The following is a 26,511-nucleotide window of genomic DNA, read 5'->3' as shown; positions in this document are numbered from 1 at the left end:
AAAATAAACTTTTGAATTGGAATTGGGATTAGGATCAGGATCAGGATCAGGATCAGACCAGACGTTCTTATCTTTTAATGGTTCAAGAAGTAAAAATAAGAGAGAAGAAAAATAATTCTAAAATTCTTCTTCTGTTAAAAAAATCAGTAAATTTAAAATAAATGTCTTGACCTAGATTTGGATCTGGATTTATTTTTTCCAGGATCCGGATCCGGATCTGCATCAAAATTAAATGGATCCTAAGCACTAATATCAGGATTCGGATCTAGACCAGGTTTAGGATCAGGTTGAGGATCGTGATTAGAACCATGATACGAGATCAATATCAGGATCTTGATTTGGATTATGTTATATGAAACCATGGAAAACATGAGAGGCGGGATGATTGTAAGAATAATATTTAGGGTAATGCTGAGCTGTTATCAATATCATCCGAGGATTCTATTTGGAACTCAGAGGATGAAGATGAGGATGAGGAGAGGCCAGGTACACCTTTCATTAAAGCTGTATCATTATTCATTACAGTTGTATCATTACTGTTGTATCATTACAGGTGTATCATTACATATGTATCATTACAATTGTATCATTACAGTTGTAATGACTGGACAAACTATTTGCTTTCTTACAACATTAAAAATTTCATTGGATAATCCTAATGAAGTCTTCATTGTAGGATAGGCGGGAATAACTCGAAACTCTGGAAAAGTAAAAACAGAGAAAATTACCATGTTTTAGATTCTGTTGGGTATGATGGCTCCGATCAAAGGCAAGATAATGGAGATAGAAAGGATCGGTACAGCAGAGAAGATCGTTACAGTGCAGATGATCAGTACAGCAAAGAGGATCGTTACAGTGTAGAGGATCGGTACAGCAGAGATGATCGGTATAGCAGGGAGGATCCTGGAGAATATAAGGAGGGAGGACATGTTTCGTCTGTTGTATTCAAACATCGTGAACGCGAGCATAGTTACTCTATACCAGGCTGTAGATCTTCATCAGATTCGTCCCAGCTGTCCACCCCTGACCAGGTCACGCCCTATGTGTCCCCGCCCTCCTCCCCGCCTACTCTTACTCCCCAGCGCCCGCTGACCCCATGTTCACCGGAACCTAGCTGTCCTGATACACCTAAATATAAGACAACTATGCTGTATAGATACCTTCAAGATGCTGCAGATGCTCAATCTAATCTTCATCAGGGAACCAGGTACACTTTAATATTTATCAAAGGCAGAATTAAAGAATTTGAACCTCGTCGCTGAACCGTCAAAAGCCGGTATCAATTGAGCGCCAGCTTAGATCTCGAAACATTTATCTAAATTTACAGCTAAATCAACCATGTTTGACGAGGTTCAAGTTCTTTAAAGACCGTTCAAGAGGTTTTATCTTGGGTCGCAACTTTTATATTTACAAAAAAAAACATAAATATTAGTCAGCTTTTTTCATAGATGAAGTACTATTCAGTTGAAATGAAATATATTATGCGTTGACACTTTCTTACTTAAAATTAAAAGTGAATATTCAGTTCAGCTTTTAATAGTTAAGGGATGCCCTGTGTTATTCAAAAGAAAAGGTCTTAGTAGTGAATACATTTACTCATTGTTTTCTCCGTTTGTTTGTTTTAGTAAACAACGTAAAATAATTTATTTTAAATGGATAAAAGTACGTAGAGTCTTATTGAGTACGATACCTGGAAATCTGGACAAAATTGTGCTGTCGGGATAGTAAAAAAAGAATGCCCCGCATAGATTTAAAAAATTTACTAATAAAACTGTGCGTCAAGATCTAACACTCATCACAAAATCGGATTTTCCAATCCTTATATCTTTGCAACCTAGAGTGTTGCAGACCTTTGATTTTTCAAACTTAAATTAAAAAGTTTAAGTTTAAATCTCCCGGGTTTGCACAATCAGGTGGGAAAGAAATAGGGAACAATTTCTTTTTCAATAATGTTAAAATGAAAATTTACGCCCAGATAAAATACTTTTTTTCCAGGTCTGATATTAAAGAAGAGGATGCGGATGAGTATGAGGATGAGGATGAGGATGATGTATCCAGGACTCCGGCCTCTAGTCCTAACCTCTCTAAGACAGGTTGTGACTCTCCTGGGACTGATTTACACTGTGATAACCTCAACTCTAGAAATACCCAGCATCAATCAATCAATCAATTAGACTCTAAACCCCCACAAGCAGAGCAGCGAACTTCTCTATATGATTTCATAAAAGGTGAAATTTTATTAAGAATTTTTTAATACTTTCACATTAGTACATCCAACATCCAACGTCAAAACCAATGAAAACGGGAATGAAACTTGTTTTTTATAAAGGGTTTTGAATGTTTAGTTAATAATAATAACCTTTACCAAATACAAAATCTTCAGTAAATATTACCAGAATTTGTGTCTGCTTTATTTACCCAATGTCCGGGCGATACAGTACAAACTGGGACCGGAAAGGTTGACCCGGCTCGGAAATTAAAATGTACTACGGCTGCCCGTGCTAATCTATCAAAGTAACCAATTTCAAATGACCCTCCATTTAGAAAGGAACATTGTCAGATTCACAATGGTACCCTTGTAACATTTATCTGATCAATAATGTGTGAAGATATCTTCATTTTTCTAGCTTGGAAAGTGTTAAATTTTAACAATTTTCTCCATTGCTTCTACAGTAGAAATTCAAAGATAAAACCACGATTAAAATTTTTTACATATTATATTTTTTGAATTTAACAATATTCTATAAATAATTCGATGTAAGTTCATGCATAGTAATTTCTTCCGCTGCATGGGGTTTGATATATTGTGTTCTGTAAGTTTCATCTTCTAAATCTAGACTCTTCAACATTCTTGCTCCTTGCTCTGTAATCTGATTCTGTTTCTTACATACACGTAGATAGGGGGGGGGGGAGAGGGATATCTCAAGCATGGAATTTATGAAATATGACAACTATCATAATTGGGGGTTTGTAAATTTTGCCATTCAATATAACTATACACCTTGAAGAATTTGAAATGAAATGTTTTTGGAATTGTAAAATATTTCTTTGTTGATATTTTTAGGAAAGAAAAAAGATTGTTAAAGGACATGGAATGGAAGAACTATTTCTAATTCCACTTACTGGAAGTGAAAAAGGTTCTTGGGGAAAATTCAATCAAATTTTATCTTATCAAAGGAATTGCATTTTTGCCACAAACTTAAATCTTCTGATTCCAATATCTTTGCAACCTTAAGGTGCAAACCTTTGATATTTCAAACTTAGATTATTTTATCTATTTGTATTAATAGTTTGAAATATCTAAGGTCTACGGCATTGGGTTGCAAAGATATAGAGATTTGAAAATCAGAGAACTCGGCGGAACCGCGGGAATGTTCTCAACTATGGTTAACATTCGTAGTTTAGTGGGGTCACTTTTTTAGGGAAAGTTTAGATTTCCAGACAAAGCCGGGTTTCCAATCTAGTTTGTTAGAACAACGAAAAAGAAGAGAAAGAGTAGAGGATGGCCTAAAAATATCAGAAGAAATAATATTTAAATGACAAGAAAATTAAAGTTATGTGGTAAAAATACAAAATATCAATAAATGACAAGAAAATAAAAGTTATGTGGTAAAAATACAAAATATCAATAAATGACAAGAAAATAAAAGTTATGTGGTAAAAATACAAAATTTCAATAAATGACAAGAAAATTATAAATATGTGGTAAAAATACAAAATATCAATATTTGACGAGAAAATAAAATTTATGTGGTAAAAATACAAAATATCAATAAAAGACAAGAAAATAAAAGTTATGTGGTGAAAATACAAAATATCAATAAATGACAAGAAAATAAAAGTTATGTGGTAAAAATACAAAATATCAATAAATCGGCATTCCCTGTACAAATGAATCATTTAATTTTATGGACTTGGATTCTTGTTAACTTGACACAGGGAAAACAGAGGGATATCCCCAGATATACAGCTAGATCAACAAAAGACGACAAATATAAATCTTATGTTTATTAGAGGTTGTTGCAACCTGCATTACCACACAGCTTGAAAATCAAATAATTTAGTGAAATGGGTTTGTTCATTACATTGGACTTTTCAAATCATAAATTGAGTATTACAGTCGTCTATCTATTTAAAAGTTTTTTTTAATTCCACCGTATGTATTTATCTAACTTAGTCTGTGATCCGTTGATTATGGATTGGCAGGCCCGTAACCAGGATTTGACCAGGGTGGGTCAATATGACGCGCCGCATGCGAAAATTTTTTTTGGGGGGGTTTTAATGATTTTTTAAACAATGTTTGGTTTGGTTTTACAGTGGTATNGAAGGCGAAAATTTTTTTGGGGGGGTTTTAATGATTTTTTAAACAATGTTTGGTTTGGTTTTACAGAGGTATATGGTTGTTTATTACATTGTCAATGCACACTATTGTTAGTGTTTTAATTAGACTTAAACAACTATTAAATGACTATGAGTAAATTTTGATGTTGTGTTATATTTAATCAACAGAGTTTACTGATCAACTGTCAGTTAGCCTGCGATAGGTCACAGGAGAGACATCTGAGGGGATGAGTTGAGAGAGTACACAAAAACTCCGTGACACTTTTAACGAGTAACGCACAGATAGATTCAAATTTGGTTTGGAAATCAATTCTTACTCGGGCTATATAATTTATAACTAGATTTTAGAAACTTATGAAAACAATATATTTTAAATGGGACCAAGATTCGTTATTGCACCCCTCTTTCAGAAGAAAGGGGGGTGCACCTGCACCCTTGCACCCCCCCCCCTGGTTACGGACCTGCAGGATTGGGGATATTTATATGATTGAAAAACGGGATCTAAAGTGTTTAACTAATCAAAAATAATATTGAATAATTTGAAAAAAGGGTCAAGCCCTCACCCCCCTCTCTCACACTTCTCACAGTTTTGAATGTATTAGAACCAACTCAAATTTTCGCAACTTATAAATTTTAAAAACTCATTTTTTAGAACTAACCCATAGTTTTGCATTTTTTGCATATGCAGTGGTAGATTTACCATGTCTGATCTTAGTACAAGGTAACTTTCTTAAATGTCATTGCAGTTTGAAGTACACATTTCTCACCTATCTATAAAAATATTATTAAAATCTATTAATTCTTGATATTCACTCCGAGAAATACGAGTGTCAGACTCGTAAAACATATCGTTACGTAAATAAATAGTGGACCCCAAACCCGTTATTTAAGAGAGTAAAGCTGAAAGAAACTACCGAGTTTAAAATACTTTTGCGTTGATTTAAATTTAAGAAATCAGATAATAATAACAGAGAATGTTAAGAAGCCATATGATCTAAGATTTTTAACAAATAAATTTTGTATCTACAAAACTACCTGACCCCATTCATGAAACTGGGTTTCCGATACTGGGTTTCATTGCGATACTCAGTCTTGATTTTCGGGTTCAGCAATTTTGCTAAGAGGGTTCATTGTGTAGATACACTCGCAACTTTAAGATGAGCTCTGTAGACTGTAGAGTCTACAGATAGTAGATGTTTTATCAAGGATTAAACAATAAAGGGACTGTTAACGTAATTTCAAGTGATATTTTGTCGTAAAGTGTTCTTGTTCTTACTGATTTGTACAGCTTACATGAAGGAGATAGAACAACTCATGTGTTTCTCATTGTACAAGGATAACGTTAAGAATCTGGAAATAAACTGAGTGTTACTTTAAATATTGTGAACAGTCCCTTTAACTTTTTTTTATTTTCAGATGAGAGCGGGTATACTACTCCGGAGCAGGTTGAGACTGAAGAGAAGGTTTGTATCCGACCAGAGCAAAGACGGGTTCGTCTTCAGAGTGAGGATTTATCCGATAATGATCCTGGATACAAGGATAGAGAACTAATCAAGAAACATCTTGTTTTCGATTCAGGTAATCATTTATCATACTTTTATTTATTAGTAAACTTTGTTTCTAAGTACAGTGGTATTCTCAAAGGATGAGAGTTTAATAACGATCTAAAACTCTTTGGACAATATGTTTTAAAGGTTAAATTAAACTGGTAATTGGCAACCATTAAAGTTTTCTAACAGTATCTTTATATATAACTTATATATAATCATAACTCTTGAACCTCTGTTGACTGATTTGTCTCAAATTTTAATTGGGGAGCTTAAAAGAACCTCAGCTGGAATGATTATAGATTGGTTTAAAAAATGTAGGTTAATTGGGTTGACTTCTCAGAAGATAGTTTACAGGCAAAGCTGGGTTCCTAAGCCATTGAAAATAACAAAATAGGAATGTAATAATATTACAGAATAAAGTCTGCAGAGTCGTCTTCGAAGTTTCTACTTTGGTGTTTAATCTTTAACTGTTTGCTTTTGTTTGTGTTTACGCTGTTGATGTTGTTCAAAGAAATTGAGCCTTTGCCACACACTCCCTTTATCTTACAACACAATGTCATGGACCTTATATATTTCAAACTATGAATTCTGTGAGATCGCCTTATCTAAGTTTGAAATATCATAGGTCTGCACTATCAGGGAGCAGAGATAAAGAGATTAGAAAATCAGAGTTTGTGGCAAAGACTCAGTTCCTTCATGTTCAGTATTATTCTCATAGTTTTTTTGTTCTAGTTCATGATTAGGGAGTAAAAAAAATTCTAGTTCAAATTACATTATGCATATTCTTGTTATGTTCTTGTACTATAGTTCATGTTTTGCTTCAAGTTCATAGAACACGTTCTTGTTCTTGTACACAATTCAAGGTTATGTTCAGTTTTCTACGTTGTTGTTCTTGTTACATTACATTTTTGGTATTCTTGTTCATAGTACAAGTTCTTGTTTTTGTTCTAATCTATGTTCAAGTTTGGACTTCATAGTAAACGTTCATAATTATTTCCAGTTCGTGTTAAGGTTTATGTTCAATTTCGGATAAACACGTTCTTTTTCATGTTTTTAAGGTTAGATTATAGTTCATTAAGTACATGTTCTTAGTTAATGTTTTGGTTCAAGTTTAAGTAAACAGTTTTTTACTTGTCCTTAAGTTACAGTTCATTTTTAATTTAAGGTTCCGAGTTCATAGTAATTTGTACATGTTCTTGTTCCGTTTATGTTAATGTTCTTGTACTAATTAATGTTTATTTCATAGTCTATGTTCTTGATCTTGAAAATCATGCATGAACTATGGCGAATATTAAAAACATATTATTTAACTAGAAAAATACGGGAGAAGACATGTTCCCTACCGGGTTAGTAGTGGTAGATCCCCCCCTAGACCAGTTTCCCCTTTCCTATCCCCTATCGAGGAACCTGTACCCCCTGTAGGAGCTCAGGAGGAGGTGGTGGAGGACTCACGTAGAGATGCATTCACTCCTGCAGAGCAGTTTATACATCCTACACACACCTCGTCTCCTTCAATACCTCCTGCTCAGGTATATTTAAAGTTTAAATCCTGTACATAATGTTTAGGTCACCTTTACACCTCTTCTTTAGGTTTATGTACAACTAGCTGAAGTGGGCGGCGTTGCCCGTGAAATTGAACAAATTAATAATTTTGAAGATTAAAAATTCGATTTTTGAAAAAAAATTATTTCGAATTTTTTTAGCCTAAACATTTTAGCCAATTCGGTCCAGAAGTTTGGCCGGCTATAGCGAAGAGCTTTCTTATATAAATTAATAATTATGTACCCTTTCGTACGTCATGGATCCGACCTACTTTTTCTCTTTGTTTTCTTAAAAATATCGGTTAAAGGGACTGTACGCGAAATTTCAAGTGACCCTCAATGCAAAGATGCCAATTCCCGATTTACAACGGTTCCCTTGAAAACTTTTATCTGATCAGTAATGTGGAAGACGTTGTTGTTCTTCTAGGGTTAAAGTGTTAGATTCTGGTAATTCCTAAGCTTTTTTCTGCAGTAGAGTTGGGCAAGTCACCATACTTGAAAATAATAAGTTTTTAATATTAGACACCCAGACTTGGTCAGACAAGGTTTATAAGGATGCCGGTGTAAATAGGGTATTGCAATATTAGCATGGAGGTTCACTTGAAATTACACATGCAGTCCCTTTAGGAGAAGTTTTTTTTAAGAGTATTGGGCTTGTTAATCTCTTTAACACTCTTGACACCTTATATATATATATATTAATCTTTAAATTTGTAATAGGAAATGTCCAACGGGTTTTACTGTTTGCCTTCTATTGGTTCTCAAACCTTCCAACTCTCTCTTCCCAACCTTCCTCAACAGCTCTCCTTCCCTCCTAGATCTATACAATCCTACACCTTCCCTTCCTCCGCTCCCTCCTTCATACCCTCCTCCTCTAATACCTCCTCATCAGCCCCTGCCCTGCTAATAGGTATCCAGTCCACCCCTCATAGCTACCCCCCTAGAGCACCAGATAACTCCTCGACAAGTCACCGGATGGCTCTGTTGCCTGGACTCCCTACTCCTCCCCAGTCTGCTCCCTTGAGCCTGATATCTCCGAACCTGCTGAGTTCAGCTCCTGGAGGAGGAGTTCCTCCATTCTTCCAGTGGCCTCGTCTTCCCTTTCCTTTCTTCCCATTGCATCCAGATACAAGTAAATATCTTTTTTAATTGATTGAGTTTTTTTACATCTATGTTAACTGTTTATTTTTTGAACCAGCATGATGAATTTCACTAGAAAAAACTGGAAAATCTGCAAAAATAGGACATTGAAAAATACAAAATTGGACACATTAACATTTAGTAACAATTTTGACGGTTTTTTACAAATATATATTCTATCAGGATTTGATAATGAACGCGTTTATAATTCACAACATAGGAACTATACATTTTTTGGTTACTTTTAAAGACTCATTTTTTTCGCTTAAGTTAACTTAACACTCAAACTCTAATTTTCATTGTAACCTGATGGATGTAAAGCTTAATTTAATATTTCAAATTCAGATTATTTGGTCAAACAAAATTCAGAGTTTGAAATATCTAAGATTTCCAACATCGGATTGGAAAGAAATAAGAATTAGAAAATCTGAGTTTGTGGCAAAGACTCAATTCCTGTCTATATTTTACTATTTATATTCAATTAGAATATTCTATTTTGTTGTGTGAGGTTAGCATTATAAGTTTTTTTTTGCTTTTCATCTTTATATATATTTTTTTAATTGTTTAGAACTTTACTTAAACTAACATCTTGCATTAACTGGTGAGAAAAAACATTTGCTCTGTTTTCTAAAGAAGACTGTTTTGTTATTGTAAACCTGAAAATCAGGTTTAATTTGTAATTCAATGCGGAGTTGAAATTATTTTCTTGTATTCTGGTGAAACCTGACGAGGGTAGGGTCTAGGTTGCTCCAGGTTCTATTTCTAGCTCTCCGTCATACCTAGAGATAAAAGTAACCTGAACCTTAGCTCAGGCAACTAAACTATCCTTCTATAATCCAAGTTTTATTCTAATTTTAATTGTGTATTTCACTCTCAACTGTTTGAACTGATAAGAGCTGCAAAAACCGTCCGAATATATAAGAACTTATCTACTTATCATGCCACTTTTATTTTACCTTTATTATGTACACTAGCTTGAGAACCAAGCGTTGCCCAGGGTACTATTACCGCCGTTTACCCGCGCTTGGCAGTAAATTACGATTATAGCTATTTTTACCTATAAAAGTAGACCCACTCAACTCAACCATTCCCGCGGTTCACCCGAGTTCCTCATTTAAAATTTGAGGCAAATCGGTCAAGTGCTTCATTGGCTGTGAACGGACAATAGACATACAAACATCTCAACATAGATTATATATTTTTTTATATATTTTTTTATATATTTTTATATATATTTTTTCTTGAATTTTCCGAATAATATTTTATTCTACAATTAACCAGAAGTATTTTCCTAAAAATATTTTTTTTTTCTTTAACGTACTAAAGCTTCCTGTAAGGCTGTAACATGTACAATGTACTGTACATAAAAAAAATTTGGAAAGGAATTGAGTCTTTGCCACAAACTCAGTTTTTGTAAAACCTTTATCTTTGCAACCTTATAATGTAAACCTTTAATATTACAAACTTACATTATTTGATTTTATAGCACTCATAACGGATAAAACTTTGGGCACATGTTAAAATCAAGGTGTTTATCTAACATGAGTTTGAAAACACGGACATTATCAATGCGAAACTGATATAAAGTGTTTGAATTGAATAAATATCAATATCAAGAAATTACCAGATTTTGATTTAAAGTTTTTTTTTCTAGTAAAACAATTTTGGCATTCTTTTCGTTTAAAGATAATTGGGATAGTTAAATTGAAATCCATGACCTTTATATGAATTTTTATGATACGGATTTTAATTTAAATTATGATTTTTTTTGTTTTTCATTGTATAGATTTGGTTAATATATACTTGCTTGTAGAGAGATCACATATGTTTTTAATTTTCAAAACAAAAAATAGTAAAAATAAACAAATTTTTCAGACTGTGATATAAACTGGCTACCCCCTTCTCCCGCCAACATATGGCAGGATAACCTGAGGCGCTCTGAGCTGGACGCCGCCATGACACTCTCACAGCTGGCAGGCGGATACTTGAACCATTCATGATTGGTCCATGCATCACCTTGGGGCCTCATTCCCCGCCCCGGCTCGGACTGAAAGTAAACGCCAGTAACTGGTTTTGTTAAGTTACCATATTATTTAAACAAAAGCTATTCGCTCTTTCATACAGTAATCTTTGATATTAAACAGAGTCTTAGGATTCTTACTTTCAAAGACTTTTAATTTTCTGACGTAACGTATTTAGCTAGATCTTTCGAGTATTTTACAGCAAATCAATCAAATCCAATTCTGTCATTTATTTCCTAACACTTCAATATATTTGGCATAATAAGCTAAGCATAAGGTTCGACGTTTGACCAGCCTTGAAGGAACCTGGGCATACGATCCTAATTTTCTTCAGCGGACAGATAATAATTACCTGTCCCGTTCTTTAACCGCCCAGGGCCGCTGTTCAATACCGCCATATTGCGCCGGGTACAGAGCCGCGGATTTTTTACAATTTGGCGCTGCGCATTTTTCCTGAGAGGTTTAAGTGTAGGAGAATAGACAGGTTGGAGACATTAGGATAGACAAGGAAGAGACAGGACAAGGACATAGAAAGGAAATATATAGAATAGGGCAAGACATTTATGAAATTTTTACCGGGGGAGGGGAGGGGGAGGGGGGGTAGTTAGGTTGCATTATAAACCTGATCTGTTGGATATTAGTACACTTTGTACACGGAATTTCACTGAAATAATTAGTAAACAAAATTTTAATTTATATTATACTTAATACGTGCATTTCCTTAACAAAAATGGCGTCTTTCAATTAAAAAATGTCCTGGTAAACTTTTGCTATGCTTTATAGTCATGATAAACAAAAATAGTATGAGGTTAATTTCTATATATTTATTGTTTTAAGCTTAATAGGAAAAAAAAATTCTAATGTTTATTTATATCTGTTTTTCAATTTGTTTATAACTTTTACTGGACACCCGCGCGCTCTCTAATATTAAGCCATTAATCTTTAACTTAATAGTTTATTACTTTTAAACAACTTTCAAACTGATTGAAAAAAATTCTAGAAGCTAAATAGTTTCTCAGTTTTAATAGCATTATATTATCTTTTTTTAAGTAGCATCAAACTAATGGACAGTTTCTTTTATTGAACTCTAATGGTTTATCATAATCTTTTGACGTAGTTCATAGTCAATATAGGCAGAGAAGGATTTTACAATTAAGTTAGGCCTAGGCTCCAGGTCCTGGGCTGTGGCTAGGATACGCCAGGGGCCGAGAGCTGCGGCTCGATTATCTGGGAAAGTCCATCTTTGGAAATTGAGAAATTGAGATATTTCCATTTTGTTACAGGTAATAGAGTAGGATAGGTATTAGGGCAGGATAGGTAGGGAGCAGACTAAGTATGTAGGAGGACAGGATAGGATAGGATAGGATAGGATAGGATAGGATAGGATAGGATAGGATAGGATAGGATATGGTAGGATATTATATTTAGTGGAGTAGGATAGGTAGTGGATAGCAGAGTAGGTAGGTAGTAAAGTAGTAGGGTAGAATATGTAGTAGGGTATTTAAAGTAGTAGGGTAGGATTGGTAGTAGCGTTGGACAGGTAGTAGGGTAGGATATGTATTTTGTAGTAAGGTTGGATAGGGATAGTTAGAAAAGTTGGAAAGGAAGTAGGGAAGGATAGGAAATTAAGTAGGATAGCTAGGTAGAAAGGTAGGATATGTAATTGAGTAGAATAGTTTAATTGAGTAGTATAGGTAATTGAGTAGGATAGGTAGTGGAGTAGGAAATGTAGTGGAGTAGGATAGGTAGTAGAGGAGGATAGGCAGGTGGCTAGGACAGGTAGTGGAGTAAGATAGGTAGTAACGAAGAATAGGTAGTAGGGTAGGACAGGTATTGGAGTAGGATAGGAAGTAGAGAAGAATAGGTAGAGGAGTAGGACAAGTAGTGGAGTAGGATAGGTAGTAGAGGAGGATAGGCAGGTGGCTAGGACAGGTAGTGGAGTAAGATAGGTAGTAACGAAGAATAGGTAGTAGGGTAGGACAGGTAGTGGATTAGGATAGGTAGTAGAGAAGAATAGGTAGAGGGGTAGGACAGGTAGTGGAGTAGGGTAGCTAGTAGAGAAGAATAGGTAGAGGGGTAGGACAGGTAGTGGAGTAGGATAGGTAGTAGAGAAGAATAGATGGTAGGGTAGGGTAGGACAGGTAGTTAAGTAGAATAGCTAGTAGAGAAGAATAGGTAGTAGGGTAGGACAAGTAGTGGGGTAGGACAAGAGTGGATTGGGATAGGAAGTAGGGTGGATATGTAGTAGGGACTAGGGTAGGATATGGTAATGGAGTAGGAAAGAAAGGGAAGTAGAATAGGTAATCAAGTAAGATAGGTTGTATAGAAGGATAGGTAGTGAAGTAGGATAGATTGTATATTAGGACAGGTAGTAGTGGAGTAATATAATGACATAGGAGTAGCTAGAATCTTGAAAATGATAGAAGTAGTAAAGTTAAGAAAAAATTATTCATCAATAAATACCCGAATGAAAAACTGTGACAAAGATAAAGAAAAGAGGAAAGGTTACGAGACTGAGACATGTAGGTTGTAGCCTGTAGGTCGTGATGAGCTCCCGAAAACCATAGGAAAAGCCTGTATGTTAGGAAAAACATAGGAAACGCCTGCATGTTAGGAAAAACATAGGAAACGCCTGCATGTTAGGAAAAACATAGGAAACGCATAGGAAAATTATAGGAAACGCATAGGAAAAATATAGGAAACGCCTAAGAAAAATATAGGAAATGCCTGCATGTTAGGAAAGACATAGGAAACGCTTGCATGTTAGGAAAAACATAGGAAACGCCTGCATATTAGAAAAGACAAAGTAAACGCCTGCATATTAGAAAAGACATTGGAAACGCCTGCATGTTAGAAAAAAAACATAAGAAACGCCTGCATGTTAGGAAAAACATAGGAAACACCTGCATGTTAAGAAAAACAGGCAACACCTGCATGTTAGGAAAGACATAGGGAACGCCTGAGTTAGAAAAGACATAGGAAACGCCTGCATGTTAGGAAAAACATAGGAAACACCTGCGTGTTAAGAAAAACAGGCAACACCTGCATGTTAGGAAAGACATAGGGAACGCCTGCATGTTAGGAAAACATAGGAAACGCCTGCATGCTAGGAAAAACATAGGAAACGCCTGCATGTTAGGAAAAACCTAGGAAACGCATAAGAAAGACATAGGAAACGCCTGCATGTTTGGAAAGGCATAGGAAACGCCTGTAAAAAATACATAGGAAACGCCTGCATGTTAGAAAAGACATAGGAAACGTCTGCATGTTAGAAAAGACATAGGAAACGCCTGCATGTTAGGAAAAACATAGGAAACGCCCGCATGTTATGAAAGACATAGGAAACACATGCATGTTAGGAAGACATTGGAAACGCCTGAATGTTAGGAAAGACATAAGAAACGCCTTCTTGTTATGAAAAACATAGGTAACGCCTGCATGTTAGGAAAACCATAGGAAACGCCCGCACGTGTTAGTGTTAAGAAAGACATAGGAAACCCCTACATGTTAGAAAAGAAACATAGGAAACGCCTGCATGTTAGGAAAAAATATAGGAATAGCATAGGAAAGACATAGGAAACGCCTGCATGTTAGGAAAGACAAAGGAAACGCCTGCATTTTAGGAAAGAAATAGGAAACGCCTGCATGTTAGGAAAGACATAGGAAACGCCTGCATGTCAGGAAAGACATAGGAAACGCCTGAATGTCAGGAAAACGGAAACGCCTGCATGTTAGGAAAGACATATGAAAGTCTCAATGTTTGGAAAGACATAAGAAACGCCTGCATGTTAGGAAAAAAACATGGGAAACGCCTGCATGTTAGGAAAGACCTAGCGAACGCCTGCATGTTTGGAAAAACATAGGAAACACCTGCATGTTAAGAAAAACAGGCAACACCTGTATGTTAGGAAAGACATAGGAAACGCCTGCATGTTAGGAAAATATAGGAAACGCCTTCTTGTTAGGAAAACATAGGAAACGCCTGCATGTTAGGAAAAACCTAGGAAACGCCTGCATATAAGAAAAGACATAGAAAACCCCTGCATGTTAAAAAAGACATAGGAAACGCCTGCATGTTAGAAAAGACATAGGAAACGCCTGCATGTTAGAAAAAAACATAGGAAACGCCTGCATGTTAGGAAAAACATAGGAAACGCCTGCATGTCAGGAAAGACATAGGAAACACCTGCATGTTAGGAATAACATAGGAAACGCCTTCTTGTTAGGAAAGACATAGGTAATGCCTGCATGTTAGGAAAAAAAACATAGTAAACGCCTGTATGTTAAGAAAGACATAAGAAAACGCCTGCCTTTTAGGAAAGACAGAGGAAACGCCTGCATATTAGAAAAAACATAGAAAACCCCTGCATGTTAAAAAAGACATAGGAAACGCCTGCATGTTAGAAAAAACATAGGAAACGCCTGCATGTTAGGAAAAAACAAAGGAAACGCCTGCATGTTAGAAAAAAACATAGGAAACGCCTGCATGTTAGGAAAAACATAGGAAACGCCTGCATGTCAGGAAAGACATAGGAAACGCCTGAATGTTAAGAAAGGCATAAGAAAACGCCTGCATTTTAGGAAAGAAATAGGAAACGCCTGCATGTTTGGAAATACATAGGAAACGCCTGCATGTTAGGAAAGACATAGGAAACGCCTGCACGTTAGAAAAGACATACGAAACGCCTGCACGTTAGGAAAGACATAGGAAACGTCGTATGTTAGGAAAGGAAGTTAAGACAAGCAAGTAGGTCAAGATAGGTCTTTTTTATTGAGCTTTGTTTTCAAGTTTAGGTTTTAAAAAAATTGCCCTTTTCCTACGCCTTTCTGAACTTATTTAAGTAGGAGCTAGGCATTATTTAAGTAGGAGCTAGGCATTATTTAAGTAGGAGCTAGGCATTATTTATAAGTAGGAGCTAGGCATTATTTATGTAGGAGCTAGGCATTATTTAAGTAGGAGCTAGACATTATTTAAGTAGGAGCTAGGCATTATTTAAGTAGGAGCTAGGCATTATTTAAGTAGGGGCTAGGCAGCACAACATTGTGTTTCGCTCGCTATATTATTTAAAGCTGCAAAGCGTTCCAAATTGTGCAAAAACTGCATAGATTGTGCTTATTATTTTATTTATATTGAAAGTTTTATTGTTTCAAGGTAATAAGATAGCTTCTGATTTATATTTCGAAAACTACATTGATAATTGTCATTTTGTATTGAAGGGAATGTTGACTTGTTTAAACAATAACATTTTTATGCTTTGATGATATTCTGTTAGTAACTATCCTAGATCTTATTCTTCTCCGAATGGCAAACTTTAAACGGTGAGATTATTATCTTTTATATTAAAGATTATCTCAAAAACGTTTTTAAAAGTTAGATATCAGAGAATAAGAATTTGCGGCGGGTATGCAGTTTTATTACAATAAAACCAATTGAAAGAAGAAGAAAAATTTGCACAAAAAAAGTTCGATGCGGGGGGGGGGGGGGGGTGCTGGTAGTATAACCTGAGAAATAGGAACACAGAATATCAATACAGGGGTCGCAACATAAAAGTGAAATATAAAGACGACTAATGTCGAAACTTATTGTATTTGAAGTTGGTACAAAATTGATTAAGTTTTGAAAATGTTGGCTCTGACAGAAGTTTACAACCCGAAAGAAAAGCAAAGCCAATCTTTTGAAAAAGCAGTTACAAAATCTTTCAGACTCATATTCTCTGTAAGAGCCAAAGTATGATAAAAGCAAACATTTAGAGCATTCCACAGATTAATAACAATACAGATAAAATGTCGTAAGATGTCGTCTTTTCAAGATTTTTTATTCACAATAACCCTAAGGCATTGACAGGATCTTTCTGTCATGCGCATAACTCCTTTTGGCTTTTGCCTTAGGGTTATTGTGAACGAAAAACCTCTAAATCCTAAAAAGACCACATCTAGTGTTCTATCTGTTTTTAATATTCTATGAAGCACTCAATTTCTGCATTTGCTAAAATTCTTTTATTTCTGTAGACCCTCTTGATAGCTTAAAACAAACAGAAGATAAAAAAGATGAATAAAATAGTTGAAAAATGCTAAGTTTGAAAGTTTGATAGAAAGTCGTCTTCGCATTTCACTTAAAAATTTGCTTCACTGTAGTTGTCACCTAAATCTTATATTTTAACAAGTAAACATTTCTTTGACTTTTAACTTAAATTTGCATGTGATATAGGGAAAAAAATTGTTTTCTGGGGGGGGGGCTTTTTTGTTTCAAATTCTTAATAGTTTGGACCGTATTCTAAAAAACGAAATGCTAATTTAGAGCTAGTTCAAGTTATCACGGAATGGATAAGAGGTTTCGTAATTGGGTTATAATTTGTAAGCCTGGAAATATGATTCTGATAGTTTATGCGATAAGAAGTAATCTTGGAATAAAGTTGTAAATCGAACCACTAAACCTTTCCTTCCTAAATCCTTATGTGTAATCTACTGTTAGAAGAAACCCTAACAATTTTGTTCTTAATATATAGAACTTCAAACTTTCAAACATTTTGTTCATTTTTAAGAACATTTTCTTCAAAATTACGAACAAAAATTCAAAACTACGAATATTTTCTTTAAAATTATGAACATGTTTAAAATTACTAATATTTTGTTCAAAATTACGAACATATGTTTAAAATTACGAACATTTGTTTGAAATTAGGAACATTATTTTCAAAATTACAACATTATTTTTAAAGATACGAACATTATGTTCAAAATTACGAACATTATAATCAAAATTACGAACATTATGTTCAAAATTACGAGTTACGATCATTTCATTATAAATTACGAACATTTTGTTCAAAATCACGAACATTACGTTCAAAATTAAGAATATTTTGTTCTAAATTACGAACATAATGTTCAAAATTACGAATGTTCAAAATTACGAACATAAGAACGTTTTGTTTAATAATACGAACAGAATGTTTGGGATATAAATATATGTTCCTAACATTTTGATCATAATTTCATCCCATATTTTTATTATTTCGATATGCTTTTTGTAGTTTAAATATTAAAGGGAGTGTTTGCGAAAAATGTAAGGTGGTATGTAGTCTGAATCCGAATCAAATCTGGATGCGAAGCGCTACTAAATTTGCTGCTATCCATAGCGTATATAAGGAGGAAATGTTCTAACATGCCTAATGTTAGGAATGGATAAGTCCAAAAAAAACTCATGGATTTCATAAAAATGTGATTACGCCGCATTCTCGATCAGCTTCGAGCAAGTGAAACGATTAACGATTAATCGATTGAAAATGTCGTCTTTTTTACTGATTGTGTATAATGCAATTTACATTGATTCTCCACTCTGTACATTAAGCGTTTTTAGCTTTTTTCTTATAGACGCATAGCCATAAAGAGAAGTAAAGTACGATTAAATCCAAACTTATTTCAGGTTTAACCTTTACCCTGTATTCATTTCCCGCGGACACTCCTTTTAAAAAATTGTCCGGATTTCTTCTAAGAGTGTTTAAACATATATATTCGTGTTTATGTTACATTTATTTATTGTAAAATGCCAATACCGTAGTCTTTCCTTTATTTTATGCTGATACTTATAGTACACTGTACATACACTTACACAACGTTCAATCTTTTATAATTATATTGTTAAATTATGCTTGTAAACTGTTAAAGGAAATAAATAAATTAATGACAAAATCTTGTTATATCTGATTGCTGAAATAACTTATTATCAACCTGCAAAGTATTACATAAATTACATAAATAACATATTTGACCTTTTTAAAGACAATTTGTTCATCTTTGGTTAACTTTCAATTTCATTTTAGTTTAGTAAAACTCCTTTGTTTTCAGACTTATTGTTCATTTTCTGTCTATTTCATTCGTTTTATAAATGAACAAGATTTTACGTTCAGTAAAAAAAAACTATCGTTTTGGTTTTTACAAGTTGGAGCTTACAAAGTAAAAATCGTTTGTTATAACGGTCTAACTGATAAATAACATGCGAACGATCGTATACTATTTTAAAACAAAAGAGCTTTTAATTTCTCTGAAAGACCAAATGAGATCGTTTAAAATATTTAGTCTGTTCCTGGAAACGATGTCCTTCTCTAACCATGTGGTTAAAACATATTGACTTTCCTAATTTTTCTTGTTATTGTTTCTAAAAAATGCCGTTGTATCCACAGCATCATGGCTTCCTGGATCCGGATCCGCAAAATTTGTGGATTCACAAGTCAATTGGCTGTAAACATATTGGGATAAGAAAAGTCCTTTGTTTTTCTAGTTTTACAGTTTAGACGACTTAGGCGTTAGAAACATCATAGTTCATAGCTTATAATGCAAATTTTTCACGTACAGGGTTACCCACAAAAGATGAGTTTCGAGACTGCAATGCCGACAGCCGAAACTAAAATTACAAAGAAAGAAATACTTGTTTACAACCCTGACAGTCTGCTAATATCTCCTTTTACAGGATGGGCTACATAGAATAGGCCTAAGTTGATCCGCGGAACGACATCCTACTTTTTTACGATAGGTTTTTAGAGTGCGCATCTCAACGCCACTTGTTGAACATAATACCCATTCAGGGGTTAAGGTTTAGAACTTTTAAAGAAATACTCAAATTTTAAACATGAAACATAACATTTATGAATTCAGTCTTTTTTTGAAGATTTTGTGTTTCGTATCCAAAGGATCCGTAAATATCGCTGGATACAGATGATTGCTGATTTGTCGTTGTACAGTACTTGTACACAATAATCGATTTCTGTAACTCTCTTATCTCTGGTAACCCTGTAAGTTTCTTTGGGAATATTCTATGCAATTTCCATCCAAAAGAAGACGACATTGTAAACTCTGCTTCAACTGAATCTAAATCTAGGTTCACAAGTTTACATAAATAAGAAGTTAAAAATAGTCAACCAAAAAAAGAAAGTAGCATGTAGCTTTTTAGTTTAGTTAAATTTCTCCCTTTTATAAACCTTTAGATATCAGTTGACAGCTACCAGTGTTTACGCCATTTATCACAATTTTTGACATCTATAACAAACTTTTGACACAAGCTGATATTTATTAATGAATTTTTATGAACACAATATAAATAATCTACAGGGTGTCCCAAAAAACATGGGAATTCAGTGACGAATTGGATATCGTCTTTGTTATGAATTAGCAATGTAATACCTAATTTCAAAAGCCATAATATTATTATGTCTGCTAGAGTTTATTTTATGAAAAGGGTAAACGACTGCAAAGATGTGTCTATTATGTCTCCGGAAGATGAACAGTGAAGACGGACAAGTTTACTCTGTTTGTATACTGCAATTTTTCTTGTTTTACAATCGTATGGAGTCAAAACATAAACAAACAAAATGTAAACATAGCAGACGAAACTCTTACAGATTACAGCTTTCTCAGTAGATATCACTATTCTAAAACAAAGAATTATTTGAGAAGACGATATAGAATTCGTCACTGAATTCCCATGTTTATTGGGACACCCTGTATGTCTCGAATAAAAAGATTGATTGTTTAATAATTTACAGGAAAGACGACATTCAAGAGGAAATAACTATTTTTGCAGTATCAACTTTAAGAATACATTTTAGAACTAAATGCGCATTTATTTATTTAAACTAATAATTTTAAATGTGTAAAGATAGCTTTCTTTGTCAAATATTGCGTTGAAATGTTTAAAACTGATATAGGGGGAGGTGAACTGTCGCAAGGTTGTGGACTGATGCAAGATTAACTAAACCAACCATTTATGGAAAATATCTAAATCAATCTTTGTGCATTAAATATATATTTAATTCTCTTAGATAAGTGAGTTTATGTGTTTCACATTTGTACATTTAAAATCTAATTTTTAAATTAAGAATTTTTAAAAATCAGTTTTACAATATGAACAAGACAAAATTACAGCAAAGAACGATATAATTTACGACAGATTTTTTTCGTAGGAAATATTCAAATCAATAAAGTCTCATCTTATGTGTTTTATACAGGGTTAGTGACAAAGGATGAGACTGTAAAGACAATCTAAAACTCTAAAAATATGAAAATTTGAAGCTAAATTTTTTGGTTTTTGGTTAATTGAGTATTTTGTTGGTTTACTAGATAATTAAGCACAGAAATAAACCAGTTTTGGCCTACAAGGAAATCGTAATGCAAGGAAATGGATTAAACAAATTCCATACAATCGTCTCTGAAGTCTCATCCTTTAGTGGTAAACCTGTATTTGGTGGTACATCATTTTTACTAAATGTGACTTTTTAAATACAGATTTATAGATTCGGCTTTTAGTGTTTTTTTTTGTTTTTTTTTTTATCTAAGCAATGCATGTATTGGAAGGTTGTGATGAGAATTTTAGTTAATATTACGTTGAGGCAATTACACAAGAATAAATAAAAATTAATTAAAACTATTTTAAGGTTTAAGCTGTTTGTCTGTTCAAAGTGAAAACCTTTGTAAAAAAAAACGGCAACCTCCATAAAATAAGTATTGAGAGGGGAATAAACATGATAAACATGGACAAATCCAGGTATTGACAGGGGAATAAACATGATAAACATGGACAAATCCAGGTATTGACAGGGGAATAAACATGATAAACATGGACAAATCCAGGTATTGACTAGGGGAATAAACATGATAAACATGGACAAATCCAGGTATTGACAGGGGAATAAACATGATAAACATGGACAAATCCAGGTATTGACTGGGGAATAAACATGATTAACATGGACAAATCCAGGTATTGACTGGGGAATAAACATGATAAACATGGACAAATCCAGCAGCACAGACAATGAAGTTTGTATAATTTAAATTTCATTCAAAAGTTTTAATTTGTAATCAAATATTATGTGATTTTCTTTTATTACACAGTGTACTTCTCACACGTTTGATTTAAAAATTAATTGTTTTGAATTTTTTGTCCATTTAAATATTAAAAGAACGATACGAGAATGTATATTTAAAGTTTAAACAAATAATTTAATAAACCAAAGCCTGGTACAGTTCACTACATATACAATGTACGTACGGTACATAAGTCACATTAATGAAACCTAAAGCTAGTGATGCTACGCAATAAATAGTTCACAGACTTTATACATTTGGAAATTCTAAATTTTAAACAAATATAAAATTAAATCAACATTTAATTTTGAGTTTAGATATTTCCGACATATATTTGAGGAATGCAAACTCTAAGAATTACTCTAAGCAAAAGATCAAATCAAATCATATCAAATTCCAAACAAATCATTCAGATATTAGAGATATCACAACCTTTAATCATCGTTTTTTTATGCATTTCGACGCATATTTCATAGTATTTTTTATTTGTTTAATTGATGCATGTTAACCGACGATTAGTTGGCCGCCAGGTGTCTCTGCTCTCGATGTTTCTGCATAGTTCCACATGGCATGAGACGCCTAGGCGGACAAAAAATCGTCGTTTTAAGTGCATTCTATATAAAACAAATAAAAAATATTATGAAGTATCAACTTTATACGAATGCGTCGAAAAAAATCGATGATTTAAGGTTGATAAAGATTTGCTGGGAATTAAATTGATTTTTTTACGATCCGAATGGACGCTGCCTTCTTCGGTATGAGTCTTTTTATCTGCAATTGTCTACTTTTAGACGAACAGATAGAAGTAAGAATATAAGCAATCACCATCGAATATTTTTCGACTTTAACCTTTGTCCTCTTTCATTTTCGCGAACACTCCCTTTAAATATTGATCCTCAAATGAAAGAGCTCACTGTGGATATCGAGATCGAGCGCTCGAGATTCCCAGTTCTGGTAAGAAATAGACATTTTCCTGACAAATACCCTATTTATTTCCCCCGATAAGAAATTTGATAAAAGTAATGCTGCTCCCTGGGAGATGAAAATACATTGATTCACAATATTATAGGAAAATATACTGGCTTTTTATCTTTTTTCTTTTTCAAGTTTTTATTAAAAGTTTAATCAGAGCCAGTCATTAAACATTGGAAGGGGCCCCAGCCCCCAACTGCCCTGCCAGGAATGTTTATCAGACCAATGTTTATTGAACAACTCTGCAATGTTTTTATTCCAGCTGTGATGGTTGAATTAGACTCTGGAGTTTCAGTTTAGATTCAGAATCCTTGATCCATCTTGTTGATGCCAGATTGGATCCTGGATTATGATCTCTAAACCTCAGCTGTCCTTTGACCCTGAATAATTGTTCTAATAAGTTTTAAAATAATCAAAGAAAATAACTTTGAAACTATGGCAATGCTAAAACTAGCAGAACAATATCAAAATGGTATTTAGTAGATACTAGCTCAAAGTGCCCGGCGTTGCCCGTGGAATAATTAAAAACCTAACTTTTGAAAAATAATTATTTAGAATCTTTTTTATCATATGTTACTCCCGAGTTACTCAAGGGTTCCTTCAAAAAATGTCAGCCCTTTTGGTCCAGCTGTTTGGCCAGCTATAGCTAATTTATATCTATACAAATATATATAAAAGAACGAAGAGCTTTATCATATATGTAGATAAATGTAGATAAATGTAATGCTGACTTTAAAACATCTTTCCCTTTTCCACAAACAAAATTAGACATTGAAGATTTTCAAATTTCAAGTGATCTTTAAAACTGGACAGATATCATAGGAAAACAGAAGTCCACATGACTACAAGACTACAAGACTTCATTACTTCAAGACTACATCACTTCAAGAACTTATAACTTTAGGACTAGATGTCTACAAGACTTCATGATTTTCAAGACTACATGACTTCAAGATTACAGGATATCAAGACTACATGACCTCAAGAATACAAGAATACTACAGGAATACAAGAATAATACAGGAATACAAGAATACTACAAGAATAATACAGGAATACTACAGGAATAAAAAATACTATAGGAATACAAGAATACTACAATAATACTACAGGAATACAAGAATAATATAGGAATAAAAGAATACTACAGGAATACAAGAATACTACAGGAATAACGGAATACTACAGGAATACAAGAATACTACATGAATACAAGAATAATACAGGAATTCAAGAATACTTCCTACAGGAATACAAGAATACTACAGAAATTCAAGAATACTACAGGAATACAAGAATACTACAGGAATACAAGAATAATACAGGAATACAAGAATATTACATGAATACAAGAATAATACAGGAATACAAGAATACTACAGGAATTCAAGAATACTACAGGAATACAAGAATACTACAGAAATACAAGAATACTACAGGAAAACTCAGACTATTACAATATTACAAAATGAAAAACATATGTAAGCATTTTTAATTTTTGTTCGATCTCATCTTAAATTTTCAATTTAGTTAGAATTTAATTTAAATCAAATTTTAAGGTGTTTTAAATAAATAACTTACTTTAATCAAGACAAAAATATCAAATTTTAAAATTTTAAGTGGTAATTAAAATTTATATAAGAATATAAATATTTTGGCTCCTTTAAATCTAATTTTATTAAATTAAACTGAAGAAAATTTTTATTCATTTTAGAAAAATTATTAACTAGAAAAAGGAAAGTTTCAATAATCAATGAATATTTTGTAAAGAAAAGATCCTACTTAAAGGAACTGTTCAGGTAAAATGTTAAAGGCTGAAGCCTTAAAATTTTAGGAGTTGATCGAGACCAATATTAGTTCTATCTGATGTCTCTGTCTCAAGAAATTTTATACTAGTTTTGGTGTAACTTTGAAACAGTTCTATATCAATTTCTCGAAAATAAAATAAAACTAATATTGGTCGCGATCAACTCCTAACATTTTAAGGTACTCATTACCCCTTTTATTTTACATTAATTCTTTAAATTTAAATTCCTTATTAGCATATTGTTGGAATTAAACAAATATTTACCAACTTTGCTGTTCGAACATTTCTCTAGCTGGCGACCTAGCAGGGCTTCACAACTTTCTGGATCAAAGAAGAACTTTTTTTTCAAGAACACAAGTTTTAATTTAAAAAGTTTGTAGTTTTTTTTCGTACATTTTGGGTATTATGATTACGCTTAAGTGTATTGCAAGATAATAATAGTATTCTCTCTTTGGTTATATTTAATTCAATTATAGCAGTTTTAAAAAGTAAAATTTGCTCTAAATTATTTTTTAAAAAGTTTAATTCCCGGATTTTCTGAAAAAATAGCATATTTCTAAAATAATTCTTTAATTTGCATGAAAAAAGTAAAAAACTAAAAAGATTAAAACCTTCTCGATAAAGAGAAATTTTCTGTTCAAATTGGTTTAATAAATAGCCAAACAAGTGAAGACATAAAATCAGCCATTGCATTGGGCGACTAAAAAAGGTTTTATTGTTGAATCGTTAAAGCGTATATACATAGAAGGGTTTGCAACCTTTTCAATTAAAAAGATAGAATGCATTTATCTGTAACAATTAGTTAATAATGATAAATTAAAAAAACATGGTTTTAATGTCTTCATTAGAAAATCTGTCGCTGTTGACAGGTCTTCTAATTACCAATTAATAATACGTGGAAATATTGAATATAACAAGAAATAATTAACATAAAATATTGTAAAATGTTTTATAAAACTATTGTGTACTTTATCATTATTACTCACTTCATCGAGAAACTTCATAAAGAACGTGCTTTAAAGTAGTCATCACTCATCGTGCTATAAAGTTGAATTGAGTCTTTGGAACAAAATCAAACATTTAAACCTTAATATCTTTAGAACCCGATGTTGTAAACCTTTGATATTTCAAACTCAGATTATTTGATCTAACAGAATTCATAGTTTGAAATATCTAAGGTCTACAACATTTGGTTCCATAGATATATTGATAAAAAAGAGTTTGTGGCAAAAACTCAATTCCTTAGCAGCACAATATAGCACGTGTGCAGTGTGCTATATAAAGTTTTTATTGGTTCCCGGATTTCTCCAAAATATTTTTTTCAACTGAAATGAAAATAAAATTGAAATAAACTGAATATTTTGAATTCTGCTTTATTTAAAAGCTTATTTGATCTATAAATAGCTATTGAAATAAGACTAAAATTACCTCTAACACTATAATTATGGCACGACGGTCTATAAATTTTTTTGGACTTAAATTTTCTCTATATCTCAAAGATTATATATTGTCCCTCGCTAAAGCTCATGCAGGACAAAATTAAATCTAAAAAGGCTTGAGCCTTCTCGATAAAGAGAAAATTTCTGTCCAAAAACTTGTAATACCGCGAACCAAAATAACAGTGTTATGAATATTTTGAAAGGATGTGCTCTACCTAATCAAATAATGAAAGATATTACGATGCAATCAATTATTGGGGGAAACTTGCAGATTAAAAAAGGTATCTTTTGATGCTGACCCATAGATATACATATGGTTTGATAATATTGTTAGGGCCGGGGGGGGGCTTCGTTTAAAGAAATTGAGGTTTTGCCACAAACTCTGATATTCTGATCCCTTTATCTTTTTGTATCCGATCTTGTAGACCTTCGATATTTCAAACTATATAGATCATGTTAGATAAAATACTCCAAGTTTGAAATATCACAGATTGCATAGATAAGATATTTGGCAAAAACGAAAATCCTTATTGAAAAGATGAAAGTTGCATGTATTCACCTGGAGAACTTCAGCTAGTGGTATCTTGTATATATCAGGTTCCCGACCCTTTACATTCATATATTCATCTAGACAATCATGGCAGAAGTAAGGAGAGAGGATTTTCAGATTTGATCATAATTTAGTACAAAATTATAAAATTAACAATTGTGTTCACTTGGAATGAGAAAGGAAATTAAGGAAACGCAAGGAAAACTTAACACCTTCATGAACAACTCAACTCAAGAAAAAGTATTTGAAAAATTTGAATTTGGCGCCACAATCTTGGAAATATTTTA

General features: G+C 33.2%; 2 protein-coding genes across 6 annotated transcripts in view; one reads left to right on the top strand and one right to left on the bottom strand.

The window, feature by feature from the left end:
- LOC111700589 (uncharacterized) overlaps positions 1-15,115 on the top strand; it is a 50,206-nt gene extending 35,091 nt beyond the window's left edge. For both annotated transcript variants that reach the window (XM_023471560.1, XM_023471559.1), the window contains exons 12-18: positions 405-486; positions 739-1,207; positions 1,996-2,228; positions 5,758-5,919; positions 7,206-7,420; positions 8,153-8,564; positions 10,448-15,115. In XM_023471560.1, the coding sequence (XP_023327328.1) occupies positions 405-486; positions 739-1,207; positions 1,996-2,228; positions 5,758-5,919; positions 7,206-7,420; positions 8,153-8,564; positions 10,448-10,572 (1,698 nt within the window). In that variant the 3' untranslated portion in view covers positions 10,573-15,115. The remainder of the gene's footprint in view (positions 1-404; positions 487-738; positions 1,208-1,995; positions 2,229-5,757; positions 5,920-7,205; positions 7,421-8,152; positions 8,565-10,447) is intronic.
- Positions 15,116-21,233: 6,118 nt separating this feature from the next.
- Positions 21,234-26,511, bottom strand: part of LOC111700587 (uncharacterized) — a 32,751-nt gene continuing 27,473 nt past the window's right edge. For 3 of the 4 annotated variants that reach the window (XM_023471552.1, XM_023471554.1, XM_023471553.1), the window contains 3 exons: positions 26,234-26,281; positions 24,500-24,556; positions 21,234-22,808 (listed from right to left, as the gene is read on the bottom strand). In XM_023471552.1, coding sequence (XP_023327320.1) covers positions 24,536-24,556; positions 26,234-26,281 — 69 coding nt within the window. In that variant the 3' untranslated portion in view covers positions 21,234-22,808; positions 24,500-24,535. Of the gene's footprint in view, positions 22,809-24,499; positions 24,557-25,221; positions 25,276-26,233; positions 26,282-26,511 lie in introns of all 4 variants that reach the window. The other variant, XR_002765011.1, reaches the window with a different exon arrangement.

This window comes from Eurytemora carolleeae, unplaced genomic scaffold (genome assembly GCF_000591075.1).
Source record: "Eurytemora carolleeae unplaced genomic scaffold, Eaff_2.0 scaffold303, whole genome shotgun sequence".
NCBI lineage: Eukaryota > Metazoa > Arthropoda > Copepoda > Calanoida > Temoridae > Eurytemora > Eurytemora carolleeae.
The sequence above is the reverse complement of the archived record's forward strand: the minus strand, read 5'-3'. Positions and strand labels throughout refer to the sequence as shown.